The 25,506-nt window shown below is 47.3% G+C and overlaps 1 protein-coding gene across 2 annotated transcripts; it reads left to right on the top strand.

Annotated features, from left to right (window-relative positions):
* The first annotated feature begins 2,211 nt into the window (after positions 1 to 2,211).
* Positions 2,212 to 22,665, top strand: UHMK1 (U2AF homology motif kinase 1). 2 transcript variants are annotated; one of them, XM_081024610.1, is made up of 8 exons: positions 2,212 to 2,625; positions 3,546 to 3,838; positions 4,381 to 4,572; positions 6,080 to 6,174; positions 10,997 to 11,073; positions 11,223 to 11,321; positions 13,854 to 13,942; positions 16,302 to 22,665. In XM_081024610.1, the coding sequence occupies exons 1-8, from the start codon at positions 2,358 to 2,360 to the stop codon at positions 16,446 to 16,448; spliced, it is 1,260 nt and encodes a 419-aa protein (XP_080880736.1). In that variant the 5' UTR covers positions 2,212 to 2,357; the 3' UTR covers positions 16,449 to 22,665. The 2 variants fall into 2 exon arrangements, with proteins under 2 accessions (XP_080880736.1, XP_080880737.1); XM_081024611.1 differs by lacking the exon at positions 13,854 to 13,942.
* Positions 22,666 to 25,506: the final 2,841 nt, after the last annotated feature.

The raw sequence follows: 25,506 nt of genomic DNA, 5'->3' as shown, positions 1-25,506 counted from the left end.
CAGAAGACAAGCTCCAGACCAGCCCCTGGCTTCATGATGGGACATCTGTCTCCTTCATTCAGCCAAAGGAGGCGCCAATCTAGGTGACTGACCCAAAGCTGGATGAAAGTCGCTGGGTCCTCCTTGCAGACGGACAAGCTGATGAGGCAGACACAGGTCTGTGCCACGTCCATGTAACCACACCGCCCTCCTGCGTGGTCTCCAGTCAGGGCCCGAGGAGCTCCAGTGGGTGGGGGCGAGGCAGATGGGTCCCCGCTGCTCAGCGTGAACAGAGCCTCCTCCGAGCCTGGGCTGGGGGTGGGGTGATCGTGGAGATGAGTCCCTGAGTGTCACTCTCAGAGTTCAGAGCCTCCGAGCAGACCTTCCTCTAGCCTTTCTCACTTGTCCTCTCGTCACCGGCAGATGCTGTGGCGCTGGCTGCACGTGGTCACCCCACCTGCTGCTTCCTCTGTTCTGCCCCTCGGGGGCTGGGCACGGAACTCAGGGGTCTTGTTCTCTCCCCTGTGTCCCCTGATTCTGGTCCCCCTGGATGGCCTAGTAAGGGCCTTTATTGCTATTTGTCTCTCTTAAAACTATTGTTTCAGGGAGAGCGGCCACCAGGATGCCATCATCTCTGAGAACAGGACCTGCAGTGGACCTACAGTGCCACCTTGAGGTGTTGTGTGGAGGAAGAAGGAGAGACTGTGACCGACGGGGGGTCACCAGTGGGGACAGGGGCTGCTGTGTCCCAGAAAGGCTCCATCCTCAGGGACTCCTGGAGCCTCGATGACCTGGGTTGGAGCCACACCTGCACAGCTGTGAATCCTGTTAGAAAAGCACCTCCATCCTCATCCTTTCTCACATTGTTGTCTGTATCCATCCCTCTTCAAAGTCCAGAGTGCTAACCATTACACCATGGGACCTGCTTGTATCCATCCCTCTTCAAAAGACTATGAGGTAAACACCTATGAAAAGATACACTATTAAAATCTATAGCACCCGTACCATACTAGGACGTGGTAACTTAGCTAGGATCAGTACCACACGTGAAGCCATGAAACACAAAGGATTTATAGAAACTTGCTAGGTGTAGAAGTCAGAACAATAATTCATAAGTAGAGGCACCCTGAGATGGTATTCGGGAAACAAGGTAACAAGGAGGGGTTCTGTGGTCTCGTGCTCTGGTGCAGTGGGTTGTGTCCTGAGGGGTCTGGAAAAGGAGATGATGCTGACGTTTCAAAGGCCTGTTATCTTAGATGCACAGACAATGGACGATTTCAAAGGTAAAGAAGAACGTTTGCCAAGGAAGCTGCAGGCCTGGGATGTGACTTCCCGCCATGGCCCACCTGGCTAGGAAATTTTATGTTCAGACCATCCTGTGTGGCTGCTTTCAGTCACGGAGTGTGTGGGGTCCGTCATGCTGGGGGGCCCTGAGCTTGTCAGGTTAGTTCATTCACAGACCTCAGATAAAATCTCAGGAAAAGGAGATAGGGGCAAATTAAGACCAAGTTTGGCCGCTTTATCTGAACGGAGCTTGAAACAGAAAAAGTGGAATTATACACATAAAAACAGGTACGGCTACTCTGATTACACCCCCTGGTTATGGACTGAGATTTCTACGGGAGACCTCCGTTACTCAGTGTGGGGACAGAGCCCCAGAGAGCAGTTTCCAGGGTCTAGGCCTCACATGGAAAGGTGCTGGCTCGGGTAGTAGATGGCCGTCAGCTGTGACTAGTTGGCCATCGGCTGTTACTGGTTTGCCATTAGCCACTGATACAACTGCTGTGGCTAAGCTAGCAAAGTGTGGCATGGCGTGGCAGAGTGTGAATTGCGGATTGCAGCTAGCAAGTGAGGTTGGTTGGCAGGGACAAGTGGATGGTAGGTTGTGGATCATGTGGCTCCTGCTTCCTGTGTCTCCAGCCCAGCCGCCAGTTAGACTATAGTGGTGTGACTACCCTACCTGTGGCTCCGTGGGTGTTCCTTTTCGGCCTCACCATGTCCTGCGTTCTTGTGTGGGGAGTGGGACCAGAAACCCTGCATGAGACCCAGCATGACATTCAGCAAACATTGGTGGAAGGAGCAGTCAGCGCTCCCGAGGGCCACCCTGCCCCGCCCACCGCGCCTGCCAGCCCCGCCCACCGCGCCTGCCAGCCCCGCCCACCGCGCCTGCCAGCCCCGCCCAGAGACGCTGGGCCCGCTTCCTTCCGCCCGCTGGACGTGCTCGGCCTCCGCTTCCGGCTTCCGGTGTCATGGCGGCCGAAGCCCGCGGTGGCCGCCCCTCCCTGCGGAGCCGCTGTCCGGCGGCGGGGATGTGACCGTGGGCGCTGCCGGCTCCCCGTGCGTCGCGTCCGCCCCGGTGTCGCCCTCAGTCCGCGCCGATGGCGGCGTCCGGCTGCGCGTGGGGCGCCGAGCCGCCGCGGTTCCTGGAGGCCTTCGGGCGGCTGTGGCAGGTGCAGAGCCGCCTGGGCAGCGGCTCGTCGGCCTCGGTGTACCGGGTGCGCTGCTGCGGCACCCCCGGCTCGCCCCCCGGCGCGCTCAAGCAGTTCCTGCCGCCGGGCAGCACCGGGGCCGCGGCCTCGGCCGCCGAGTACGGCTTCCGCAAGGAGAGGGCGGCGCTGGAGCAGCTGCAGGGGCACAGGAACATCGGTGAGCGCCGCCGCCCGGCCCTCCGCACGCCCCGCGTGTCCGCCGCCCGGACGGGGGCGCTCGCGCTCCGAGCGCCGGGCTCTGCGCAGCCGCTGGCCGGTCGGCGCCGCGCGCGCCCCCTGGTGGCGGCCGGAGGCGCGGGTCTGCGCGGTCGCCGTGTCCTGCGCGGACGTGTCGGGCGTTTGCGGGCGCGTGGAAAACGGGGGGCCTCGTTTCCCGGGTTGTGGTGTTGGCGCCGGTAGGTCGCCTAGACGTCGCTTGACACGTGGATTTGGGTCCACAGACACGTCTAGTAAGGGACGTTCTTCTCGCCAAGGGGACCTCGCTGTGTTACCCGCTTGGAGAAGAAGTTCACGCTAGGTTTGCTTTTTTTTCTTTTTTTTTTTAACTTTGCTACATGGTGCACGTACCTTGGTAATTGTTTTTGCAGTTTTCGAGGGCCTGCGGACTTGCTGACGCGGCAAGGTTAGGTTAAAGTGGCATCTTGAAAGTCCTCATCTCCTCTTTTACTATTTAGATTACAGGGAGCTACTTTGGACCGAGCACCAAGCTTCAGTTTTCTTTTCGCACAGTGTGACATTCACCTTGAGAGCGGTACCTGGTATTTGGGTGTCTACTTGCTTGGCACCCTCAGTGCGTGTTCTCCCACCACCGAGTGCTTGGTGAAACACGATTTGAAGCATTGTGCCGTATTTAACGTCTCTGAACAGTAATCAGTTGTTGAAGATCGTCTCATGTTACTAAAATAACCCAGTTACCCCAAAATCTTATTCATGGGTAAAATTAACTACGGAGGAAGCTTGCTTGTTCTTTAATGTTATCGTTATCGAGACGATCCCAGATTCGCACAGTCCTCTAACCTTATAGTAACTTTCCCTGAGTCTGATTGTTAAAGTACTGTAATTTGTCTCTTTTCCTAGTGACTTTATATGGAGTCTTTACAATCCACTTCTCTCCAAATGTGCCGTCACGCTGTCTGTTGCTTGAACTCCTGGACGTCAGTGTTTCGGAATTGCTCTTATACTCCAGTCACCAGGGTTGTTCCATGTGGATGATACAGCACTGTGCCCGAGACGTTCTGGAGGCCCTTGCTTTTCTCCATCACGAGGGTTATGTCCACGCAGACCTCAAACCCCGTAACATACTGTGGAGCGCAGAGAATGAATGTTTTAAACTCATCGACTTTGGGCTTAGCTTCAAAGAAGGCAATCAGGTAAGAAAGACTGCCCCCTCCATCAGTGTCTAAGCCAAATATACTTAAATAGAGGCTTCGGAGGTGTCTATAATACTGAAGTACCTGGAGATGAAGCAGGTAAGAGTTTCACTGCCACATGTAAAAGAGCATATGTGTTTGGGTCAGGTCAGGGCACCAGTGAGATCCAGGAGGACTCGAGCTCTTAGGAATACTTCACCCACACAGACTGCTTTTTATTCTTTGTGCTTTTGGTTACTTGCTGAATTACTGCTACTGGTGTCTTCAGTCGGGGCTCATGGGAAAACGTGTGTCAGTTATGGCAAACCCTCCATTCTCACAGTGTCCTATTTATCAGCAGTACTTGACAGGCAGGAGACTGTCTAAGGGAACGAGTACTGTCTGGAAAGAGAGCAGCTAGCCTGGGAGTGCTGCCTGGTTAATGAACAAAGAGTTGAAGTGGCCGGGGACTAAAGGCTTTGGCATTCAGCTTGGCGGGAAATGCGCTATAGAGGAAAGGGAGCAGTTTTTACTGGTCGTTAACATTTACTCATCTTCTTTAGGATGTAAAGTATATTCAGACAGACGGGTATCGGGCTCCAGAAGCAGAACTGCAGAACTGCTTGGCCCAGGCGGGCCTGCAGAGTGACGCAGAGTGCACCTCAGCCGTTGACCTGTGGAGTCTCGGGATCATTCTGCTGGAAATGTTCTCAGGAATGAAACTGAAACACACAGTCCGATCTCAGGAGTGGAAGGTACGTCACAGAGCGTGGCGTGGGGGTCAGTGCTCAGCTCACAGGGCTTCTGGCCAAGGGTTCTGCCTTGGCCTCCACACTCCTGTCCCTTCACGTTGGGTTCCTCACTCCACAGGTGCAGGTGTGCTACTTGTGAGCATTGCACGCTCACTGTCGCTAGCCCGTGGCCTGACATGGAGTGAATTCTCGATAAAGTATTCCAGTGATTGCCTTTTCCTGAAGAAGCAAAAGCGATTGCTTTTGTTCGGTCATTAGTTATACTATACTGTAAAATATTAGTAATACAATAGTGCAAGTTACGTGATGTTCTTTCCATCAGCTTTCCAGTTCGTGCTTCACAGTTAAGGCATTTTAATGCACAGTCTCAGTGAGTTCGAACAATTCTGGGAGCATCGTGAGAATGGGTGTCGGTTAACCTGTTCTGAATGAACAGCTGGAGGGAGGCACGGACGCTACAGCTGGGTGTCACGGCCTGTCCCCGGTGGTCCTGTCCACAGGCCCGCACCGCTCCGGATTTATCCGTGTCCATGTGTGCCTTTTGCTGGTAGAGTGAGTGCTGCTCGTGACACTGTTTCTGAGGGAACCTGGGTTCTTAGTTTCCAGCCTCTGACATAGGAAGGAATGGACTTGTATGTTCATAAGTTAGGAATTAACTATGTGACATTTTCAAACAGATCGTGGGCCTTTAACGTCATGATGGTACTAGTGCCCTTTAGGCGGGAGGATTGATAAATAATGCAACGGTTAGGAATTATCATTGGTTTCGTATGAAGTATTTGTTTGAGCTTCTAATAAGTAGTTAGTGTGTGGCTCTTACACTGTGCCGAGTTTTAGTTCTTTTAACCCCCGTCATCAATTTTGTGGTGTGGCAGTTCCTGGAGGGAATGCTTTAATAGCCAATAAAACTGGGTGTACCTAATGCTTACTTTTGGTGAAAAAAAAATGCAGCCACGTAAGTAAAACCAGTGTCATTCTTTGTCATTGGTACTCCCACCAGTCAGGAGGCCAGTGTCCTCTCTCTAATGTCGTACAATTACAGACTGATTCCATCCACCATCGTTGAGCCCTTTGCACTGTTTCTGCTTGGGCCAGAGCCGATCAGAATAATAGAACGTGGTTTTTAAGTACTGCCTTATCTCTTTGATAGTTCATTTCTGTCTGAAAACCAGTTGAACACCCATCGCTGAGACCCTGCCTCACCTAGCACACATTCATTTTTCTCACGTCGCATTAAGCTACGTTTTGACATGGTTGCTTTGGTAGTTGTTTTTCATTCGTTCATGTAGTGAATGTTCCTAAAGCGCCAGGTGCTGAGAGCAGAGGAAGAACATTCTCTTCCCTAGAAGCGTCCAGGTCTGGGCATCGTGTCCCACTAAGACCTGCAGCTTTCCGAGGAGGATGCTTTCCTGTCGCGTTTTACTTCCCAAACAGGCCATGCCGTGTGCCTGGTGCTAAGTAAATGTCCCTGACTTGCATAACCAAAGGAAGACCGTTCTCCCTCTTTCAGGCGAACAGTTCTGCTATCATTGACCACATATTTGCCAGTAAAGCAGTCGTGAATGCCGCCATCCCAGCCTATCACCTCAGAGACCTTATCAAAAGGTAATTGCGGGTGCTTTCAACTTCTGTTTTTACCAGATAGATTTGGATTATTTATGGTTTGCTTGATCAGGTAGACTTTTTGCTCCCTTAGAAATAAAAATCTTACTGTAGACCTTCTATAAAAACAAAGTGTCTTGAGTCATTTTAGTAAATTTATTTTCAAAGGAATGATCTTTTGTTCCTGATGAATACCAGGTATTAGGCTCTTCCTGGAAGCTGTTACTCAGCGGAAGTTGGGTGATGGGCCGCTGTACCTTTGGCCTCTCGTAACTCAGGCAGTTTTACACACTTGATGGAAAATAGGTTTTGAAAGAGAGTCTTTATTAACTAACTACTAAGTTGGCTTTGAACTAGCAAGAAAAGTTTCAAATAAGGTAGTTATGTATTAGGTTGGTTCAAAAGTAATTGCAGTTTTTGCAGTAATTTTTAACCTTTTAAACCAATTACTTTTGCACCAACCTAATATCATATTTTAAATAATTGCCATTGAAAACTCAGGACATACAGTGTTTCTGATTTCTGAGTAGATCCAGTCACAATAGATATTTTAAAATAAGAAATAATGTGTATTATCCAGTAGTTGATTTTTCACATTTCTAGTGTTATGGGCCAGAAATGAAGAAAAGTAATTAGTGTGTTGTAAAAAGGTGGGTATTTTGATCAAGCCAGAGTATTATTGTTCCTTTGGAATATTGACCCTATAAATCTTCCAATTAGGGGTTTTTTTTCCTTTTTATTTTGGGTAATTATAACTTCACAGGAACTTGCAAAATGTTGCAGAGAGGCCTGTGTCCTTTCCCCAGTTTGTCCAGTGGTGACATCGCACATATCTGTGGGACATCCCAACCCATGGGACTTACTCAGCTCTCACCAATTTCACTTGCACTCGTGTGAGTGTGTGACAATTAGTTTCGAATAGCTGTTAGTATCTGATTGATAGTAGATATCCTGTGTTGCATTTTACATTGAAAAGAGGCAGTGTAAACTTACCTAATGGATTCTGTACATCTGAAACTAGTATGATATTGTATGCCAACTCTAATTTAAAAAATGGGAAAAAGTGTTACGGATTCTTGCTTGGAAGTCAAATGAACTGATTTCTAGTATTGACTAACAGCTTTTTTTTCTTATTCACAACTAATTCTAAGTGCTAATACTACAGAAAACTGTTGAGGAAAATAAAAATTCTAAACACAGTTTCTAGTGTTAGCACTGGGTGTATTTCTTTTCAGTATTTTTCTGTGTATTTTGTTGTATGTGTACAAGCACATTATTTGAGCTTTTTTTATTGTGGACTAAACACAGACCCTGAGAACTAACGTGCAGCTCAGTGAAGCCTTGGGAACACTCTGTGTCCACCATTTAGGTCGAGAAGCACAATGGTGCAGTGCCCGGAAGACGACCGCTGTGCTTCCGTCCCAAACTCAGGCCGCTGCTTGCCCCCGGAAGTAACCCTTATCCTGTCTTTATGCTAATTACTTCTTCATTTTCATTATGGCTTATGATCCATGGTGCATCCTTAAACACTGTGGTCTAGTGTTCTTCTTCTAAAAAAAAATTTTTTTTTAAATCACTTTAAAAAAAGTCTCTCTTAATCTAAAGACCACCTCTCTACCTTTTCCCCTGCTCTCTCTGTTGATCGTTGAGCAGCCGGGCTGTTGGCTCAGGGTTATCCACAGTCTGTCCACAGACATGTGCAGACTGTGTTAGCATGGTGTCATTTAACATATTTGTCTGTTTGTGTCTTGTAAACTGGTAGTTGTATCTAGAGGGATTTTTTAAAAGGTGGTTGTTCGCAGGCCTGTTGATGGTATTATGTTCTTTCATGAGAAGGCACATAATGTAGCCGTCTTTCTTTGCTGTGTTAGCAGCTGTTACTACTCAGTACCTAGAGCCATTACTCTGCTTATTCTGTCATTTGTTCTCCATTTGGTCAACCACTGACAAAGGCAGTGCTTGGTTCTCTCTCTGCTAGTTTTCAGTTTCCCCGTCATCGTCCCAAGGGGAGCATCCCTTTCCTGAAAGTTCAAAGTGTCATTATTAACTAATGGATTTGAATATATTTGATATATATGTGATACATTTCAGTACATTGTCGTTTTTATCCTGATTGAAGCTGAACGTGTCCTCTCTATGATGAATCTGAGCCTCTGCCAATTGGTTCTGGCAGACCTCTTACCTTCGATGACTTCCTTGCTGTCTGGTGTGACAGGCTATTCCCGGTTCACCTTAGGCATTTCCTGCCCCAGGCCTGGGAGTATCCATATTCTCCAGGAAGCATGGTTTCTTTTAGGGAAATGGTATTTTTAAGTCACAGTCTTAGGAATACTTCCTGCTACTGGGTCGTCATTGTCTCTAGGCCTTTCAAGTGGACAGAGGTCATCCTGATACTTCCAGTTCAAATTCAAGACCACTGGCAACTTCTTTCTTACCTCTCTGCCTCTCCTCTATGTCAGTGATTCTGGTTCTAAGGATAGAGGGAATGCCAGAATTAGAATTTTCATAATCACGCATTTGCTTTATTCCACATTACACTGAAACAGTCAGAATAATAGTACTCTGGTAAGGTTACTGAAAGCAAGTATATTTGCATGTGTTTTTCCCATTGTCCCCCCATTTGAAAAAGAGTTGTATGTGCATTGCCGGGTCGTGTGGCCGTTCTGTCCTGTGTGCTCTGTGTCCCTTCTCATCTGACCTCCTCTGTGCACATCGCTGGAAATGGGGTGTTCATGCTGCTCCCGTGCGGCATCTCGTCATGTGAGGTGCTGAAGCGCTTCTCTGGGTCGCAGAAGTGATACTCGAGAGCTCTTGCACGTCAGTCGTGGTTAAAGTGGCTTTCTGTGCTCCGGGGTCTGTTTATCTGGGTGTAAAAATCTTGGGCCTGCAGTTTTCATTTCTTGAGTGTCTTGATCATGTTAATTTTCTTTCCTTCTAGCATGTAGTGTTGCTGTGGAAATGTCAGATGGAATCTAATGGTCTTTGTATTGAAAGTCACTGGTCTCTTTCTCTAGATGCTCAAAGGATTTCATCTTTTTCTTAAAAGTCTAGTGATGTTACCTGAATACTGGGGGTGCCAAAAAAATGTATACAAGTGGACACTTTGATCATCGTTGCTCAAGCAGTGGTTCTCTGTAACCAGAAGTGTCTGGACGCTGATGGGAACCGCTTTGAGCACCGCTTGTCATTGCAGAAGTCAAAAAGTGACTTGTATTCACCTTTTGTTATCAACATATGTTGAATATTATAATTTTAATAGTTTTCCTTTCTTAAGATGTGTGTACATTTTTTTGGCACCCTCTGTATATCCTGATTTTGGTTGTTTCAGTAGTCTCAGGAAAATGTGTAGTTTCAGATCTTCTTGTTTGTTTTTGAATTACAGTTTTTAGTGTTTATTCTGTTCCCTGCTTAGGTGTTCTTTAGGCTCTCCTGCTTTATCTTTACTTGGGTAGGGTTTTCTTTAAGTGTATTCAGGACTATCACTTTCTCTTGAATCTTTTATCTCTTTCATTCTTCCTTTTTGATTTTTAAAGATTTTCTTTCTGCCTTCTGTTTATTTGTAGGACATTATCTCCTGTGTTTCGTCATCATTGTATTTCTTCTAGTTATTTTATGAAATGATTTTTTCTTTTCTAATTCTTTCCTGAGTCCTATTACCATATTTTTGAGGTTTTCTAATTTTGATTTGCGTTGCTCTTTTATGTCTTGTATCATTTAAAAAAATATCTTCAGCTCATTTTGAAATGGCGGGTCATAGTATTCGTCACTGTTGTGGTCTCATCTTTCTGACATGCACTGATTGTCTGAAGGGCATTATTTTGCAGTTCTCTTCTTTCTATAAGAGCTGTGTTAGAATAGTTTTATGTAGCTCATTGTTATTTTTGGAAGATCTAATTGGCTTTATTAAGTGATTCATGAATTGGGCAGCATCCCATCTAGCAACTCGGGGCTCATTTTTATGTGAAATTCATGTTCCTACGCTTATAGAAGGTGTAGTTGACATCTTTCCTAATTACACAGGGCTCCTTCTTGTGTTGTTTTTGTGTAATGTTAAAAAAATGGTGCTTTTTTTCCCCGAGATCTCCTGTTTCTTCCCCGCCCCTACTTTTTCCTGCTCTTTCTTCCTCTGCCCCCATCGACTCAGTTTGGATTCTGTTCCCAAGATTTCTTTCCTCCGCAGGACTGCCAGGAGGGAGCTTCAGCAGGTTAGTCCTAGAACCATTCGGATCTTGTGGTTGTGACTGCTTGTCTGCAGTCGGGTGCCTTGCCTGCCAGCAAGTACTTGTTGGCTCTTCTGGTCCATCAAGGCAGCTGTTGCTTTTCTCTGTTTCCTTCCACGTGGATGCTGATAAGCTTCAGGTCTTATTCCTGGGGGAGGGGGGGTTTGTCCCCCGCCTCTTGCATTTTGGCATTTATTGGGGTGACCTAGCTTTGTTGTCCATGGAGTTTGATGTTGCTGTCAGCTTTCTCTGCTATTGCTCTAAGGTTGTTCTATTTTGACAGGATTCAAAAATCATCTCACCACTGTCTTTCTGTTTTTTAGTTGGGTTACCCTATCTAGCTTTTTTCACTTAATGTTATAAAATGTGGATCACTGTGTCAAAAACATGATTTTAAATTAGAATATAGTATGTCCTCGGTATGCATTGTCATTTATTGCAGCATTTGCTCATAAATAACTCTTAGGTTTTTTGTAGATGACTGATTCAGGAAGTCATGCCCGCATAATACACGCGGTGACGGACACTGAGTTCTCTTTTCTTTCCTGGTTGCGTTTTCAAAAGCCTGGGCGGTCACTGTCAAACTCACTGTTCTTGTGCTTCAGCATGCTTCACGACGACCCAAGCAGAAGAGTCCCCGCAGAAATGGCGCTGTGCAGCCCGTTCTTCAGCATTCCTTTTGGTGAGTCGTGCATGGCTTTCTTGTTTCCTGCTTGTTTCCCATCCGACAGTCGGATGGGACAGGAGAGCTCTTCTAGCTCCCCAGCCCCTGCCTGCCATTCGTCCGTCTGTTTGGGGGGTTATGTCTAACTGTCGGCATGCGCCCCACAGCCCCTCACCTGGAAGACCTGGTGGTGCTCCCCACCCCAGTGCTGAGGCTGCTCAACGTGCTGGACGGCGATTATCTTGAGAACGAAGAGGACTACGAAGGTCAGTGCCCTCAACTGTCTCGTGTGTCTTTCCTACCGAGTCTGCAGGACGCGTATAGTTCATGAGATTCTCCTATTTCCCGACTTATCAGTGAGGTTGTTGAGCTCCACGAGCTCTAAAATCCTCTCCCTTTTTTTCCTGCTGTTGATTATGTTCCCCCAAATCCATGTGGCAAAGCTCTGCTCCCCAGTGTGGTGGTATTGGAGGCGGGTGGAGCCTTTAGGAGGCCATGGGTTAGATGAGGCCTTGCAGGTGGGGCCCTCATCATGGAATCAGTGCCTTTAGGAAAAGAGGAGTAGGGGCAGCCAGGTAGTCGGTTAGAGCGCGGTGCTGATAACACCAAGGTTGTTGGTTTAATCCCTGCGTGGGCCACTGTGAGCTGCGCCCGCCTTAGAAACAAAGAAAAAGAGGAGGAGATAGGAGAGCTTTCTCTGCCTCGTGAGGACATGGCAGGAAGGCAGCTGCCACACCACACACGAATCTGCCGACACCTGATGTTGGACTCCAGCCTCCAGACTGAGAAATGAACGCCTGCTGTTTAAGCCGCTCGGTCTGGGGTATTTTGTTAACGCAGTTTCAGCAGCCTAAGGTCCTCTCAGTCTTTTACGCCTCATAAGCCTTCACCAAATCAATAGATTCAACTTCCCAGCAACTGCTTTCTTTCTGTTTGTTCTAGTCCTGCCCTATGCTTTTATCTCTCCTTTTAGCTGTCTTTTTTGCTTGTAACAACTTACTCATTTAAGATGTATTTACTGTACTAGCCACAGGGGGATTGTTTCCTGTCTTTAGTATGTAGGGGAAACAGTATGTAGGCAAACAGAGTTTTGCTAAATCTGAAGGTGGTAATACACGGAGAGGCAGAGGGGAAGGTTACGTGAGCAGCCTCTACAGAGCTGGTGCCTGAGCTCTGTCAGCAGTTGGGTGGCTTGGGACATTGAGGGGTCAGGAGGGGGCAGCACAAGGCCTATGATGAGAGCAGGTGGGTGACCCCCATAATCTCTACTGGGGGTCAGTCAGGTGACTGTACCTACTCTTTTCTTGGTATCTTGTGTGTAACACTCTCTTTTTCTTTTTTGCTCCAAATACACTGAGTGTTTAAATGTCGTCTAAATGTAGTTATGAAATCTTAGTGCGTAAGAGTCTCACATGAACGAACAGTTCAAGAGATGATATAGTACCATTAAATACCTTTGTTGCTTATGATTAGCAAGGTCATCGGCAAATAACACCGAATTATTTTTAAGTAAGTTTGCTTAGTTAGAAATCGTGTGTGGGAATAACTGTCTTGTACCCTGGTGGGTGGGGGTAGGGAAGAAAGTTAGACTCAAACTTTCCACTTTAGACCCAGACAAACTTGCAGTCAAGTAAAGATTACAATATTAAAAAAACAAAACAAAAAACAAAGAAGGGAGGGAATAAAACAGAGACGGAAGAAAGACAGATGGGAATAAAATAAGAAAGTTTTAACTTAAAAAAAATCATGGGACATTTTTAAAAATTATATTCCTGGAGCAGGAAAGGCCTTTTACAAGTTTGGCACAAAACAGAAGCAGTAAAATGATAGATAATTCAACAAATTTTGCATTGACAAAAACCACCATGAGAAAGATTAAGACAGATGACAATCTAGGAAAAACTATTCAGCTCTTACCATGGACAGAGGCCTCTAAGTGAACGCAGGAGAGAGCGAGTGAAGGCTACAAACACCATTTATAGGCAAGGATGTTCCAGAGTCTCACATATTTCATTCTCGTTTATTGAAATGCTAATTAAAAGCATCACGTTGACAGTGAAGAAAATATTTGAGAACCCTCTCCAGGTAGCGTCTGGAGAGTTTAAATCGGTGAGCCTTCTGAAAAACAAACTGGTAATGCTGACAAAATTATAAGTCCATATCAGCTTGACCGAGCGATTCCATCTCTAGAAAGCCAACTTAGAACTACACAAATGAAATGAGATATGTACAAGCTTATCTAGTGCAGTATCGTTTATAAGGGCAAAAAGTTTGGAAATAGCTTAGTTATTCAGCAGGAGGGGAAATACCAGAGAATTTATCGATCATTCATAGAGTGAAATATTACACAACTGTAAAAACAAATGAGAACATTTCATATAATGATATTGAAGGATCTTAAGAATACAGTTACTGAAAAGCAAATGTGGGATGTTTTCCTTAACAGCGTATGTGATCGTACTTGCTCGTATAAGCTTGTGACATTGCTGGTAGGACACTGGAGAAGCAGGGATTGCTGTCTTCTGGGAAGGGCGGATGGACGCTGGGAAGTGGGAGGAGAACTGGTTTGGGTTTTCAGTCGCTGGGGTGCTATTCCTAATGTTAAATTTAAAATATAAAGAGAAAACTATTAAACGTGTTGGATTTATGTTATACTTTAGCTTGATTTTAGAAGATAAAGAACATGCCCTCATTACTTAGATATGGATTTCTGGATTTTCTGATGATTTAAAGTTTTAAAATAAGAAAGGCTTGTTAATTACATCAAAGTGATTACTGTTGTGTGTTTTAATGACCAGATGTTGTGGAAGATGTGAAAGAGGAATGTCAGAAATACGGACCAGTGGTGTCTCTACTTGTCCCCAAGGAAAACCCAGGCAGAGGACAAGTATGTGGATGTTTTCATAATCCCGGAATTCTCAGGGTATAAAATTCCACGCTGGGTGTGCTCGTTTGTGGGAAGATGGACCCAGGAATGTTAGGGATCGCACCTTCTCATTCTGGACGTTTTTGTTGTCTTATGCTCTTCACTTGTTTCCAAAAGTTCTGTAAAATGCATGCATTTTTAATCGTTATTGTTTTTTTCAAAAGTATAAGCCTACTTTTGAGCCATTTGTAACTAGTAACGCCAACTGAATCATGCTAATTTAGGGCAGGTTCAGCTACAGAAATGTTTTGGCCTGACTTTGTTCTAATTAAGTGGAGTTAGACACCATTGAGGTCACTGGCATTCTGATTATGATGGAGTTACCAGTGATAATGTAAAGAAGGAAAGTGCACTGGACTGAGAGAGCTTGCGCTGAGTTCCGTTCTCAGCATGAGTAGCTTTGTGACGACTCGGTTTTTCCATCTATGAAATGTATGGCAAAACTGGGATCACAGAGTTTTCTTTAGAAACTCTGCAATTCGAAATTAAATTGGATGGCCAAGAAGATAAGAGAAATCTTCCTTTTGTGTGTAGCATTGTCATTTTTCGGGAAACAGAATATTGTTTTACTCTGTCACAGGGCTTCCCAGCCTCGACACGGTTGGGCTTAGCCCTGGGGCAGGACCCTCCTTGCTGTGGGGCTGTCGTGTGCCTCAGAGGATGGTCAGCAGCTCCCGGCCTCCCCACTAGTTGGCTCCCACCTGCCCCTCCTCAGAGTGACAACCACAATTTCTCTGGACAGTGCCAACTGTCCCTGGCGGGCAAAGTCACCTCTGATTGTGGGTTGTGGTTTTAGCTTATGGCTCAGTGTTGTGAAAATCCTCGGCAACTGAAAAAAGTGAAAGGAATTTCACTGTCGTCTTAGCGAAAGGTTATTGCCAACCTGGTGATGACAGCAGTTACCTCATTCAGCGGCAGGAGCTGATGGGGTGTGCCTGCTGCTTGTGTACCCACCGTGCTTAGGGAGCGCACTGGGTGCCGGCGGGGATGGTGACGCAAGCGGACGAAGGAAGGCAGGTGACAGGTGCTGAGGAGACAAGGCCAGGCAGGGGCTGCCGTGGGGGTGGGGGGGCGGGGACAGGCCAGGCTCCGTGTAGAGGAGTCAGGGTGGCTGCAGAGGCTGGACAGCGGACATGAGGCCACAGGGAGGGTGCGGGGCCAGTTGAGGAGCTTGCTCTGTGCATGAGAAGGTTTGGGACTAAGGACCAACGTGAACTGACTCAGTGGTCAAGTAAGAGGGACACAGAATAGCAAAGCAGGACGAATATTTTCAGGGCAAATAGTAGCCAGCTTTCAGGTGACAGGAAAAGTAAGTCTTCAACTGGGAGAGGAAATCTGCTATGTTAAGAAGCATTTGAAGGGCAGTGAAAGTCTTTGATGCCTCTGGAGTCCTAGGTTAACTTCCTTTGGTTATTGGAAATGTCTGTTTCCTCCTGGGCAATGCCTGTCTTCAGTTGCATTTTCAGTCCAAATGAACATAGTATGGTTTTTAAGGAATATGATGTGGAAAATAAGTTATGGAATGCATCTTATAAAAAGTCATCAAGATTGAAATGATACAGCTCTAATATAGTTATTTAATTTCGTAACAATTATAAAATTGAGATGCTTTTCTCTTTAATTGGGAGTGATATAATATGTAAGATGGTAAGTGACCTGTGTGATAGAATACATGGCACTCCTGTAACTGTCTCCTTATGTGTTTCATGATATAATTTGGTAATATGGGTCTTAACCAGCTTACACGAGGTACACCGGCTCTGAAAGAAATCACACACAATTGAATTGGTACCGTCTTCCCACACTGTTAGATGGAAAATAGACAGCCTTGCTGACTGCGTTACTTTGGCCATTTGGAGGTGCTTTTATTTCCAGTTGTTGACACAGTTTAGAAATAGGTTTTCAGAGGGCTGAAAAGCCCCACTGACCCTCCTATGTGTAAAGGTGGTTTCTCGTGCCGCATGGTCTCTTGTCAGGAGTAACGCAGAGCTCACAAGTTGTCCTGGGAGGAAAGGCCCAATCTCCCGTGCTGGACTTTACAGTCGCTGAGCTCAGAAAGTCCCGTCACAGGCTGGGTGCCCTGGGCCTGATGTTCTGCGTCCTTCACACGAGGCGGGCAGTGACCAGTCACAGGCCGCTCCCTGTGCTTTGTTTACCTTGTAAAACGTGCTTTGCAGTCACGGCCTCGTAATGAGCGCCGCTTCTTTAGTCGACCACACACCTTCCCGCGATGGTCCTGGAGGACCCTGGTGGAGCAGAGGGGCGGTTCCAGACCAGTGTGGGTGGAAATGAAGTCACCGTGTGCTCTGTCCCCTTACAGGTCTTCGTGGAGTATGCAAACGCTGGCGACTCCAAAGCTGCCCAGAGGTTACTGACGGGAAGGATGTTTGATGGGAAGTTCGTTGTGGCTACTTTCTACCCGCTGACCGCCTACAAGAGGGGGTACCTGTACCAAACCTTGCTTTAACCGGTGACCCTAGGACTGCGTCCTGTCTCGTCTTCTACACCCGAATGCAGAAGTGCCCCTTCCCATCAGGAGGGCACGCCTTGTCCATGTTTCATTCTGCTAGTGTGCGGCCACTGCTGACCCTGGGCGCTGGGCAGGGCGTCCCCGTGGGCACCTTTCCTCGTGCGGGCAGGTGCTGCTGTCCAGCTGGAACCCAACAATTACCCCATGTGACCCTGAAGCAAGGTGGAGTTGCTGTGGCCCAATGACCGTGAGCGCGTTTGTCAGAGCAGAGACATCACTTACACGCGGCCCCTTTATGTTGTTGGGTGGCTCTTCCTCACCATGACGGGCTGGGTGCTCCCAGTGACGCTGAGTGATAGTGGGGCGGCAGTCACCCACTGTGTCGTAACCCTGAGTGCTGAGGTTTCCAGGGAGCGTGGGCGTCCTGAGCCTTCCTTTCCGGATGCGCAGTGAGCCTGTCTGTTTGCAGCCTTTGAAGTGACGGCTTTGAAAATGGCGAACCGAAGCCTGATCTTGCACAACTTGTGTGTCTGGTGTGTTTGCTTGAGCGGTGAAGGTGTGAAAGAACATTGGAGCCAGTGCACTTTCGTGGGAGCTTGCTAAGCGAGTGCATTGTGTACTCTCCTTTCCCTACTCGTCTCACACCTGCAGGATGGAGGGTGTCTGTTTTGGAGAGTTGCTCTGTTTGATGGAGAGACAATAGAAAATCGCTCCTTCCTGAGAGGTTCCGTGCAGTCGTGGGGACCCGTGGCTGCGTCCCAGGGGCGCACTGCTGCACAGGGTGGGGGGCACATTCTTCGTCGGCTTGAGGGCCTGAATTTCCTTGATCACTGCCTGATTTCTCAAGGCATTGCTCTGCCTGCTATGATGGAAAATCGAAGTGGGTCAGAAAAGATAGAGATGTCAACAAAGGGAAAAGAAAGAACAGTAGGCAGGGGTGGGTGGTGATCAAGGATTCTCCTGTCCTCGCTTTCTCTCGTCCCCCTTCCCGTTCTCTGCCTCAGCCTGTAGCTGGAGAGAAGCTAGAGGAACGGTGTCCCATGTGGCCTAGCTTTTGAATTCAAGCACGTCAGGGAAGGTGGAGCTCTAAGAAGGAGGTAGAAGGGAAGAAAGGCTCGTGAAGAAGTCTGTCTGATGGTCCGCATCGAGGACACTGGTGTGCGTGAGGTCATGAGCCCGGGCTGACCCCACGTCGTGGTCGGTTGTCTAAGGGTTTAAAGCTTAGGAACCCTGATTAGCACTGATTACACACAAAAAGTTGTATACAGATGATGATTTTTGTCTTGTTTCCTTACCTAAGTAAGATTTCTATTTATTTATTTTTTCCTAAAGGAAAAGTCTTTTGTACCTTTGCCTGCTGGAAACCTCGTCACGTATCGTCACGTACCGTGTGCCCCACCCCGCCAAGGGCCGTGCAGATCACGGGGAGCCCAGAGGAAACCTGCCTTTTAGAGAGGGGGGTATTTTACCCTGTGCAGCAATTACTGCTTGACACTTTAGTCATCAGATGATTAGGAATTCCTTCATATTTATTGTGAAGCCCAGTTTGGTACCAGGGGACTTATTTATGAATTGCCAAGAGGCCTGTGACATGGTCAGTCCCCAAGGGAAAATTACATGGGAAGCTTCTAATATGTGTCCTTAGAAAGAAGAATGTTAGTGTTCATTTTGGCTCTTTCAGAGGTTGGTTAGCTGGTTTGTTTTCAAATAAAAATCCCAGAGACCATAAGCAGTGTGGTGGAGACCTAGGCTTTCCTGACACCGGGTTCCTATGGTCACAGCCTCATGGCCTTTGGAAAGACCAGGCCCTTCCACGCATGCTCACAGACGCAGACCACAGATGGATCGTGTCCGGCGAGTGTTCTAGCTTCACACACCTGCCTCTCTCTTCCCCGCTCCCAGGGACTGACGTCCCCTCTGGGCGGGGACGCGCTGGCCTCTGTGCTGAGTGGCACGGCCCATGGGTGGTCTCCTTGCTGTTGCTTTCCAATGCTCCATGGTGTGTGGCACTGTAGATTTTTATTACACAACATGCTAACTGACTAGGTTGAAGGGAGCTGGGGGACTAATCAATGAGCCCAAGTAACCATGTGTTGAATGAAATATAGAAAAGCCATAGGATCCAGACAAGATGCCGTCCTGTGATTTAAATTATTTCAGAGCTCTCAGCCCATTGCTACCAAAGGTGACATTTGCAGATTCTCCTCCCTCTTCTCAGATGAGCAGAAGTTTGATATCTTTCTTAAACCTGAACCAAATATTCTCAAAAGACGCAATTTTCCTGATTCTTTTAGGATGAAATATGTACACAGGTTTAGATTCTTTGAAGTTATTCCAGACCTAGAGAGTTTCTGAGAGGCAGGCTAACGAGGTCCCTGCCCCTGGGGCACGTTTATCTCAGGTAATTTTCTTTTCCTAAATTAATACCTGTGCTTCCGTCCTGCTTCCTTCTCAGTTTCTTCTTTGTTGTCCCATGGTGTGGCGCGTGGCACGTTTGTGTCCAGAAAAGGCTCGGAAAGGGCCTCCTGTGTGGACAGCCGTGGTTCTCTGGGGAGTGTTTGGAGGAGGTCGCCGGGTAGCCACACCACTTCCCAAACTTGGAAGCTGTGTGTGGAGGAGGACATGCGAGGCCACACTCACCGGAGGTTTGTGTGAGAAGATGCATTTCCCCTGACGATAGGAGATGGCAGTGAGCTGCTGTCTTCCTTGTTGGGGGGCCATCAGCACGGCACCCCCAGACGCCTTCTCTCCTCCTGCTGTGCCTTGAGCCCGACCTGTGGCTGCTCTCAGAAGAGAAGTGCAAAGCGCGTGTCCCTCAGCTCGCCCTTGGCTCTGAGAGCAGCAGCCCCCCTAGCCCCCCACCCCGTTCCGGTGTCCCCGCTGCCGGGTGCTGAGACGCTTAACAGAGTTCAGGGAGTTCTCCAGGTGTTTCTGAGCCTGCTTTCTAGATGCCTCTAGATGCCTCTTACTGTTCTCACTTGCGTTTTAGCCTTTGCGCACATTTATTGGAGGGAGGGCTGCTGTGTAGAGGCCGTGGAGAGAAACTGGCCTGAGGTGAGTTTCTACCCCACAGCGGGCTCTCGCCTGAGGGGCCACCCTTCCCTCTGGGACGAGTGACCAGCAAAATACTCAGATGCTGGCCCCAGCCTATCTGAGTTCATTCCTCAAGAGCAGGTCACTGGTGTTTCGCTGTCATTTCCTTCTTAGGTCTTCCTTCAACTTTATTATATTAGGATGATCTTACATCATTCCTCTTGTCAGTTGTACTTGGCAGTGTGACATTTAATCTGTTGTAATTTGAAGAACATCAGCACCATGGGAACCAACAGCAATTATAACAACAGTTTCTGCGTGAGGTGGGGGGGGACGCTCAGTAACCGAGACTTCCCTGCGAGGGTACAGGCTGGCGGCTTGATTCAAATCAGGGTACAGATGGAGCTGCACCCTGGCCGTCTGAACTGAGCACGCGTCAGAGGTGAGCAAGTGCCTTGTGTTCCTGGAAAAGCTCGACCCTCACTTGGGCGACAGCTTCCTGCATCTTGTTCTTGAGAAACGGAGTAAAAAAGTCCAGATTGCCTTGGTTTACCTTTTGTGTGTGTGTGTGTCTGTGAAGCTATTCCTTTAGTTTCCCCCAGTAGCACGAGGGTGGGGAGGCAGCGTCATCTGGGAGAGGCTAATTCTCCCTCGGCTCTAGTTCAGTCTTAATGGAGGCTCCTTCGTATGCTGTCACTGGCTCTCAGACGCAGCTCCTGTCTTGTCAGGTGTGGTCACATACAAGCCAGCCGCGCGTCCCTATTAGCTCAAAAGACTTCCTGTGTCTCCCGCAGGTACTCAGTGAAGGGCCTTTACTTCTTGTCCCTGTGACTTACTGTCCCTTTCTGAGTAGAAAAGTGTCAAATCTCCATGATGGGGACCTCGCCTGAGCTCTTGGGTCATTTTCTTTCTTCCAGAGGGATGGGACCTTTTAGTTTCTGACATACCCAGAATTTTAAAGATTTTCTTTGTTTTAGGTTAGCTGCTTTTCCCCTGACACCACAGGACATGCTGTTTGCTATCTTAGCCACCCCCGCCCCCGCCCTGGAGTCACACAGTGGCATGCAGTTGACAAGTACTATGGGTATTTAAGAAGAAGGTGAAACAGTTTTAACTACTTTTGCTGCAATTTTATAGGAGAAAAAATATTATCTATACCCCAGAGAGCATTAGGAAGTTTTCTATTTCATAGGTGATCGTTAGGGTATAAGATACCTAGTTTACACAACCCTTGTTCTCCTGATAAGAAGTTTTTATTCATTTTCCTACAGCTCAGCACTTTCATTGCTTCTTAGGCTGCTTTTCTGAGGACTGATGCTTCAAATTTGCTTTATTTGTGCTGTTCAGAGAGTTGTCATTTTCACGGCAGTTATATTTATGGCACCAGAAATGAAATGCTGGAATTTATGGGAAACGTATCCAGTGATGGGCTGAGCATTATTGCCCATGAAATAGACCAGCTGTCACAGGATCCTAAAGAAAACTGGTGGCTTCTTGAAGGCCGTGTATGTTTTATGACCTAGGTTTATAGTATTTTTATTCAAAGTAACAGAGAAGCAGCCGATCTTATTTGTCTTGCATGACCATTCATCCTTGTGCAGAAAAGAGCTTATTTTGTTCTATTGCTTTGTATTGTGAAAATAAGTCATTCTGGAAAAAAAGAAAAAGCCAAACTGGAATTGTGAATCTGTTTGCTTCTTTTTTGGGGAACCTTGTAGAAGCATCAGAGCTGTTTGTTATAAACTGTGGATTGGCAGTAGGAAGCTTATTTGTAGGCCCTTTTTGACCCCGGGATGGAGCTGCCTTCTGCTTCTCGGTGACCTCCCCTTGACAGGGCGATGTACGACGGCGAGTGTGCGGATGTCGGACGGTCAATGCAGGGAGCTGGCTGGCCGTGCATGTGGGCAGTTACTGGGATCCTCTGCAGCTGCATTGCTTGACAAGTGTGGGCTGTTAGGAGTCTGTCACGTGTCAGAGGAGAGACACGGAATGAATACAGCGACGAGGGGAGGAAACGGCTCCTGGCTGGTGTCAGTGGCCTTCCACGTGGCTTGTGACCTAAAAAGATACTTAACTATTAAAATCCGGGTCTGCTACCTGTATGTAGCACTGATACATTTCCTTTCCTGCACATTCCTCCTCGTTGTTTACCCAAAAATTATTTTAAGAGTGTATGAAACCAGATTCAATGTCCATGTTCAGTTTGGCCTCATTTTTGAAAGTTCTTGGACTCCAGCTTCTGTGTATTTGGTGCACATCAACACTCTTCAGGTCAGAGACGGGGGCTGGGAGCCCCGTGCGTGTGGCCCCTGCACCTGCAGAGCCCGTGGCGTTTGTTCAGAGTCAGGAAGGGCGAGCGGCCTTTGTAGAGAGAATAGCTGCCTGTCTTTCCAGCAGGACTCAGGCCTTCATTCTTAATTCCTTTTTGAAAACAATCTGAAGTCACTGAACATTCCTTTACATCCTGTCAATAGCGTCCGGTCTGGGGTAGAAGAGACTTGCCCCCAGAAGGGCTCCCTCGTTGTTGTCTTGTGGTCGCTCTTAGGAGTTGAGGCAGGGTCAGTAGGTCCCCACGGAAGCACTGTGGTGGTCGCTTGTGAGTGTTGAAACCCGCTACTGTTTTCCCTCAGTAACATGCATAACATGCAACTGCCGTGGTTTGAGAAGAAGGTATGGCTAGGAAAAGTGTGAGCGTCACTTAAACCAAAACCAGTTACAGGAGTGTTCTCCCCTGTGGGTTGTCCTTCACCCCCAAACTACAGACTGTCACCCTGAACAGCTGTCAGTCACGTTTCTGCCAGCTGCTCCCGTAGCGCACTGGTCTGGGCGCCTCGCGGCCCTTGGTTCTCTGTTCTTGGTGGTGTCTTCCTGTGTGTGAGTGTTTTTAATAACTAAGTGGGACATAATGTAGAAGTGGATCAGTACCAAGGAGTTCTTCGCTCAGATCCCTCAGTCCGATTTCTCTTCAAGTCTTTTAAAATTGTTTTTCGTTTCCCCTTTCCTGTGTACCTAAAAAGGGGACGCTGCATTTCAGTCAACTGTATTGCGTATCGTTTTTGCTGAAAACTTCCTATAAACACACTTTGCCTGTTCGGTTGTGTTGTACACTGATTTTCCATTAGGTGCACTGCTGATATGCTTCCTGATGTGTGTTTGACAAGGGTGATTATAAATAAAGCTTAAAATAAAGGAATGGCTTTTTTATTTCAAATCTTTCTGTATTTAGTGTAAGTATTCAAGTTTAGATAACAGGTCAGCATATTTTGGACTTTAAAGAAACAGGAAATCATTTTTGCGAAAGAGCTTATACATATATGGTCTTAAAGTTCAGGAATTGGGGTTTGTCATTTTCTTCTGCTGCGTAAAATTGTGTATTTGGACAACCCAAATCCTTGAGTCCCTTTTTAGCACGAGGATATTGAACTTGCTATTTAAAACCATGAGGTGTTTCACTGTGATTTGTAGTTCTCTCCACTCGTCTGCAATCTGTAAAATAGGCTGGAATGTGATGAGTCGCTGCGTGTAGCCAGTGAACCGCTAAGCAAAGCCCCTTTCCTGTGGTGTGTGTCATGTACATTAGTGTTATGTAGCTACACGTGTAGTTTATAATTCATGTGTAATGTCACTATCTTCATTTACATATGGAATAAGTAATACTCAGATCAAAGGAACATGACCACTGAAGGGTGTGTATTTAATTACCAGCTGAGCTAAATGTCACCCAGAGTTGGGACGAGCTGGCAGGAGGCTCTGTGACAAGGACCTCTGCACGAACCTGTGTGACAGATTCATTATTAAGCAGGGAGGTGGATTGTTGATGTTTCTGTTGGAAAATAATCATCAGACCAGAGACAAAAGATTACTCTTCTATGTCAAAAGAATATTTACATTTTTAAGACTGGAGCCTTTAAAGAGAGATCGGTGATATGTTAAGGAAAATAAAGTTGAGTTTTGCAATAACTTTTTGAAGACACGGCTCACAAAAGAGAGAACTGCATTTTAGGTGAAAACGAGCAATTTACAAAGGCTGCAGACACGTGTTGCCCTGAATGGCTCTGTTCTGTACAGTTGGCAGTAGACATCTACTGGGAGACTAACATGTCATTGTCCTTGCTTTTGTTTCACAAGGCAACCCGTGTGTTTGTATGACACATACTTGAGTGAGGTGCTTGGAGAGAAAGAGTCAGGCACGTAGGGCTTGTCTTTCAGAATGAAAGCCACAGTAATGGGACAAGGTGGCATCAGAGGGGATCCAAGCTCCGCGTCTCCAACCGTCCTGGGCGCTGACATGCGGCATAACACGCAGAGGCCTGGGAGCGGGGCGGGTAAAAACGCCCGTGGGTAAGATGCTGGGCACACAAGCTGCTCACTGCTTGCCCGCTTTCTCGGAGAAGCCCAGAACAGAAGTCTGTTTCATGGAGCGGCTGGAAGGATCGCACCAGTTGACACCAGTGCACCCTGAATCCGCCTGGTGTTGCCATCGGCCACCTGTGGTGGAGCTCCGGCTGTCCCCACCTTATGTCCACAGAGATGTTTTTTCAGAACCATCGGAAAGCAGCAGGTATCGTGGCACTTACCCCTACATCCAGCATGACTGTCCTCAGAACAGACGTCGTCCTCCGTGACCCTCATTATCACAGCCTTGGGGTTTCAGCATCAGCCCAGAAGTAGCTGACACGCAGCACACACTTCGTTTTCCTTAGTTGTCTCAGTGTCTTCTCTAACCTTCCCCCTCCCAGGACTTTTGTATGTAAAATACCTGTCGAGAATCTGTGGGATGTTAGTAGTGTCATGCAGAACACAGTTCGGGAAAAACTGGCTTAGATTCTGTACTTAAATGTGTCCCTTGGCATTTAATGCACACTAACCCTTCATTAAAATGCGGTGTTTTCCTTAGGGAGGACGTACTGACTGCATTGTGTTTTACCCTTCGCGTCTCAGTAAGTATCTGAGTACACCTGACAATCAGTAAGTATCACAGAAAATCTTCACTTCTCCAGGAATGTGCCTTGGAAAGTTAACGTGGATTATAGACCCACCATAGATACTTGAAGAATTCTGTTTCTAATGGCATCTTTTCTTATCAATTCCATGCCCGAAGAAAATTTGGAAGAGACAGAGTATGTTTGCTTCCTGTATTTTTTTATGTCACTAAGTATGGATGGGGCGGGGAGAGTGACATACTATGTTTCTGGGCCTAAACTTTAAGAGAATGTTTTGATGGAATATCTGACTTTAGAGAAAAAGGAAGGAATAAGTAAGATGCAAAGAAACATCATAATTGGCACGTTCCAGTGATCATTTAATACAAAAGTAAGCTTCCGTTGCAGGAAGTTCGGTGGCAGGTAATGCTTCGCATGTGTGGGAGTCGCCCCCGACAGAATCCAGGCCACGCTGCGTGCTGAGACACGTCGGCATGGGCTTGGCTCGCTCGGCGTGCGGTCCTCACAGCTAAACTACTGTGGGAAAGCAGCCCATTTCTTCAGGGAAGTCAGTTGACTGTGTCTGAGTTTCCGCGTTCTGTGAGGTGGGTCACCAGGTTCCTACAGCCCTTGCTCACCTGGAACAAATACTGTGTCCAGTTTGCACGTGGAGGTTTGTCCGGAACGCTGTCCGCACGCAGCACTTAGGTAGTCTACATGGATTATGTTTGCAGACCGCAGTCATGCGTTAGGATTCTAAGGCACAATTCTCCTTCAGTCTACGCCATCGGAAACAGCAAGCCTGACGTTCCTCCTGGCCATCTCACATCCAGATGGCATGTATCTCCCATCTCCTTCCCTTGTGATCTAAGTGACCAGCAGGCAAACATTTATGTCACCCAGCTGTCCCCCCATCTTTATGCACCAGACTAATCTAGGAAACGTCCTACTGGGCCTCTCCACGTGCGTGTCCTGTGGACACCTCAGCCCTCCATGTCCCAAACCCAGTTTGCTGTCTGTCCCCTGTACTGCAAAGAACAGAAGTCGTGGCTGGACTGAATAGACAGAGTTGGGAGGACATGGAGTCGTTGGCACGTATT

Source organism: Rhinolophus hipposideros (assembly GCF_964194185.1).
Source record: "Rhinolophus hipposideros genome assembly, chromosome: 19".
NCBI lineage: Eukaryota > Metazoa > Chordata > Mammalia > Chiroptera > Rhinolophidae > Rhinolophus > Rhinolophus hipposideros.
The sequence above is the reverse complement of the archived record's forward strand: the minus strand, read 5'-3'. Positions and strand labels throughout refer to the sequence as shown.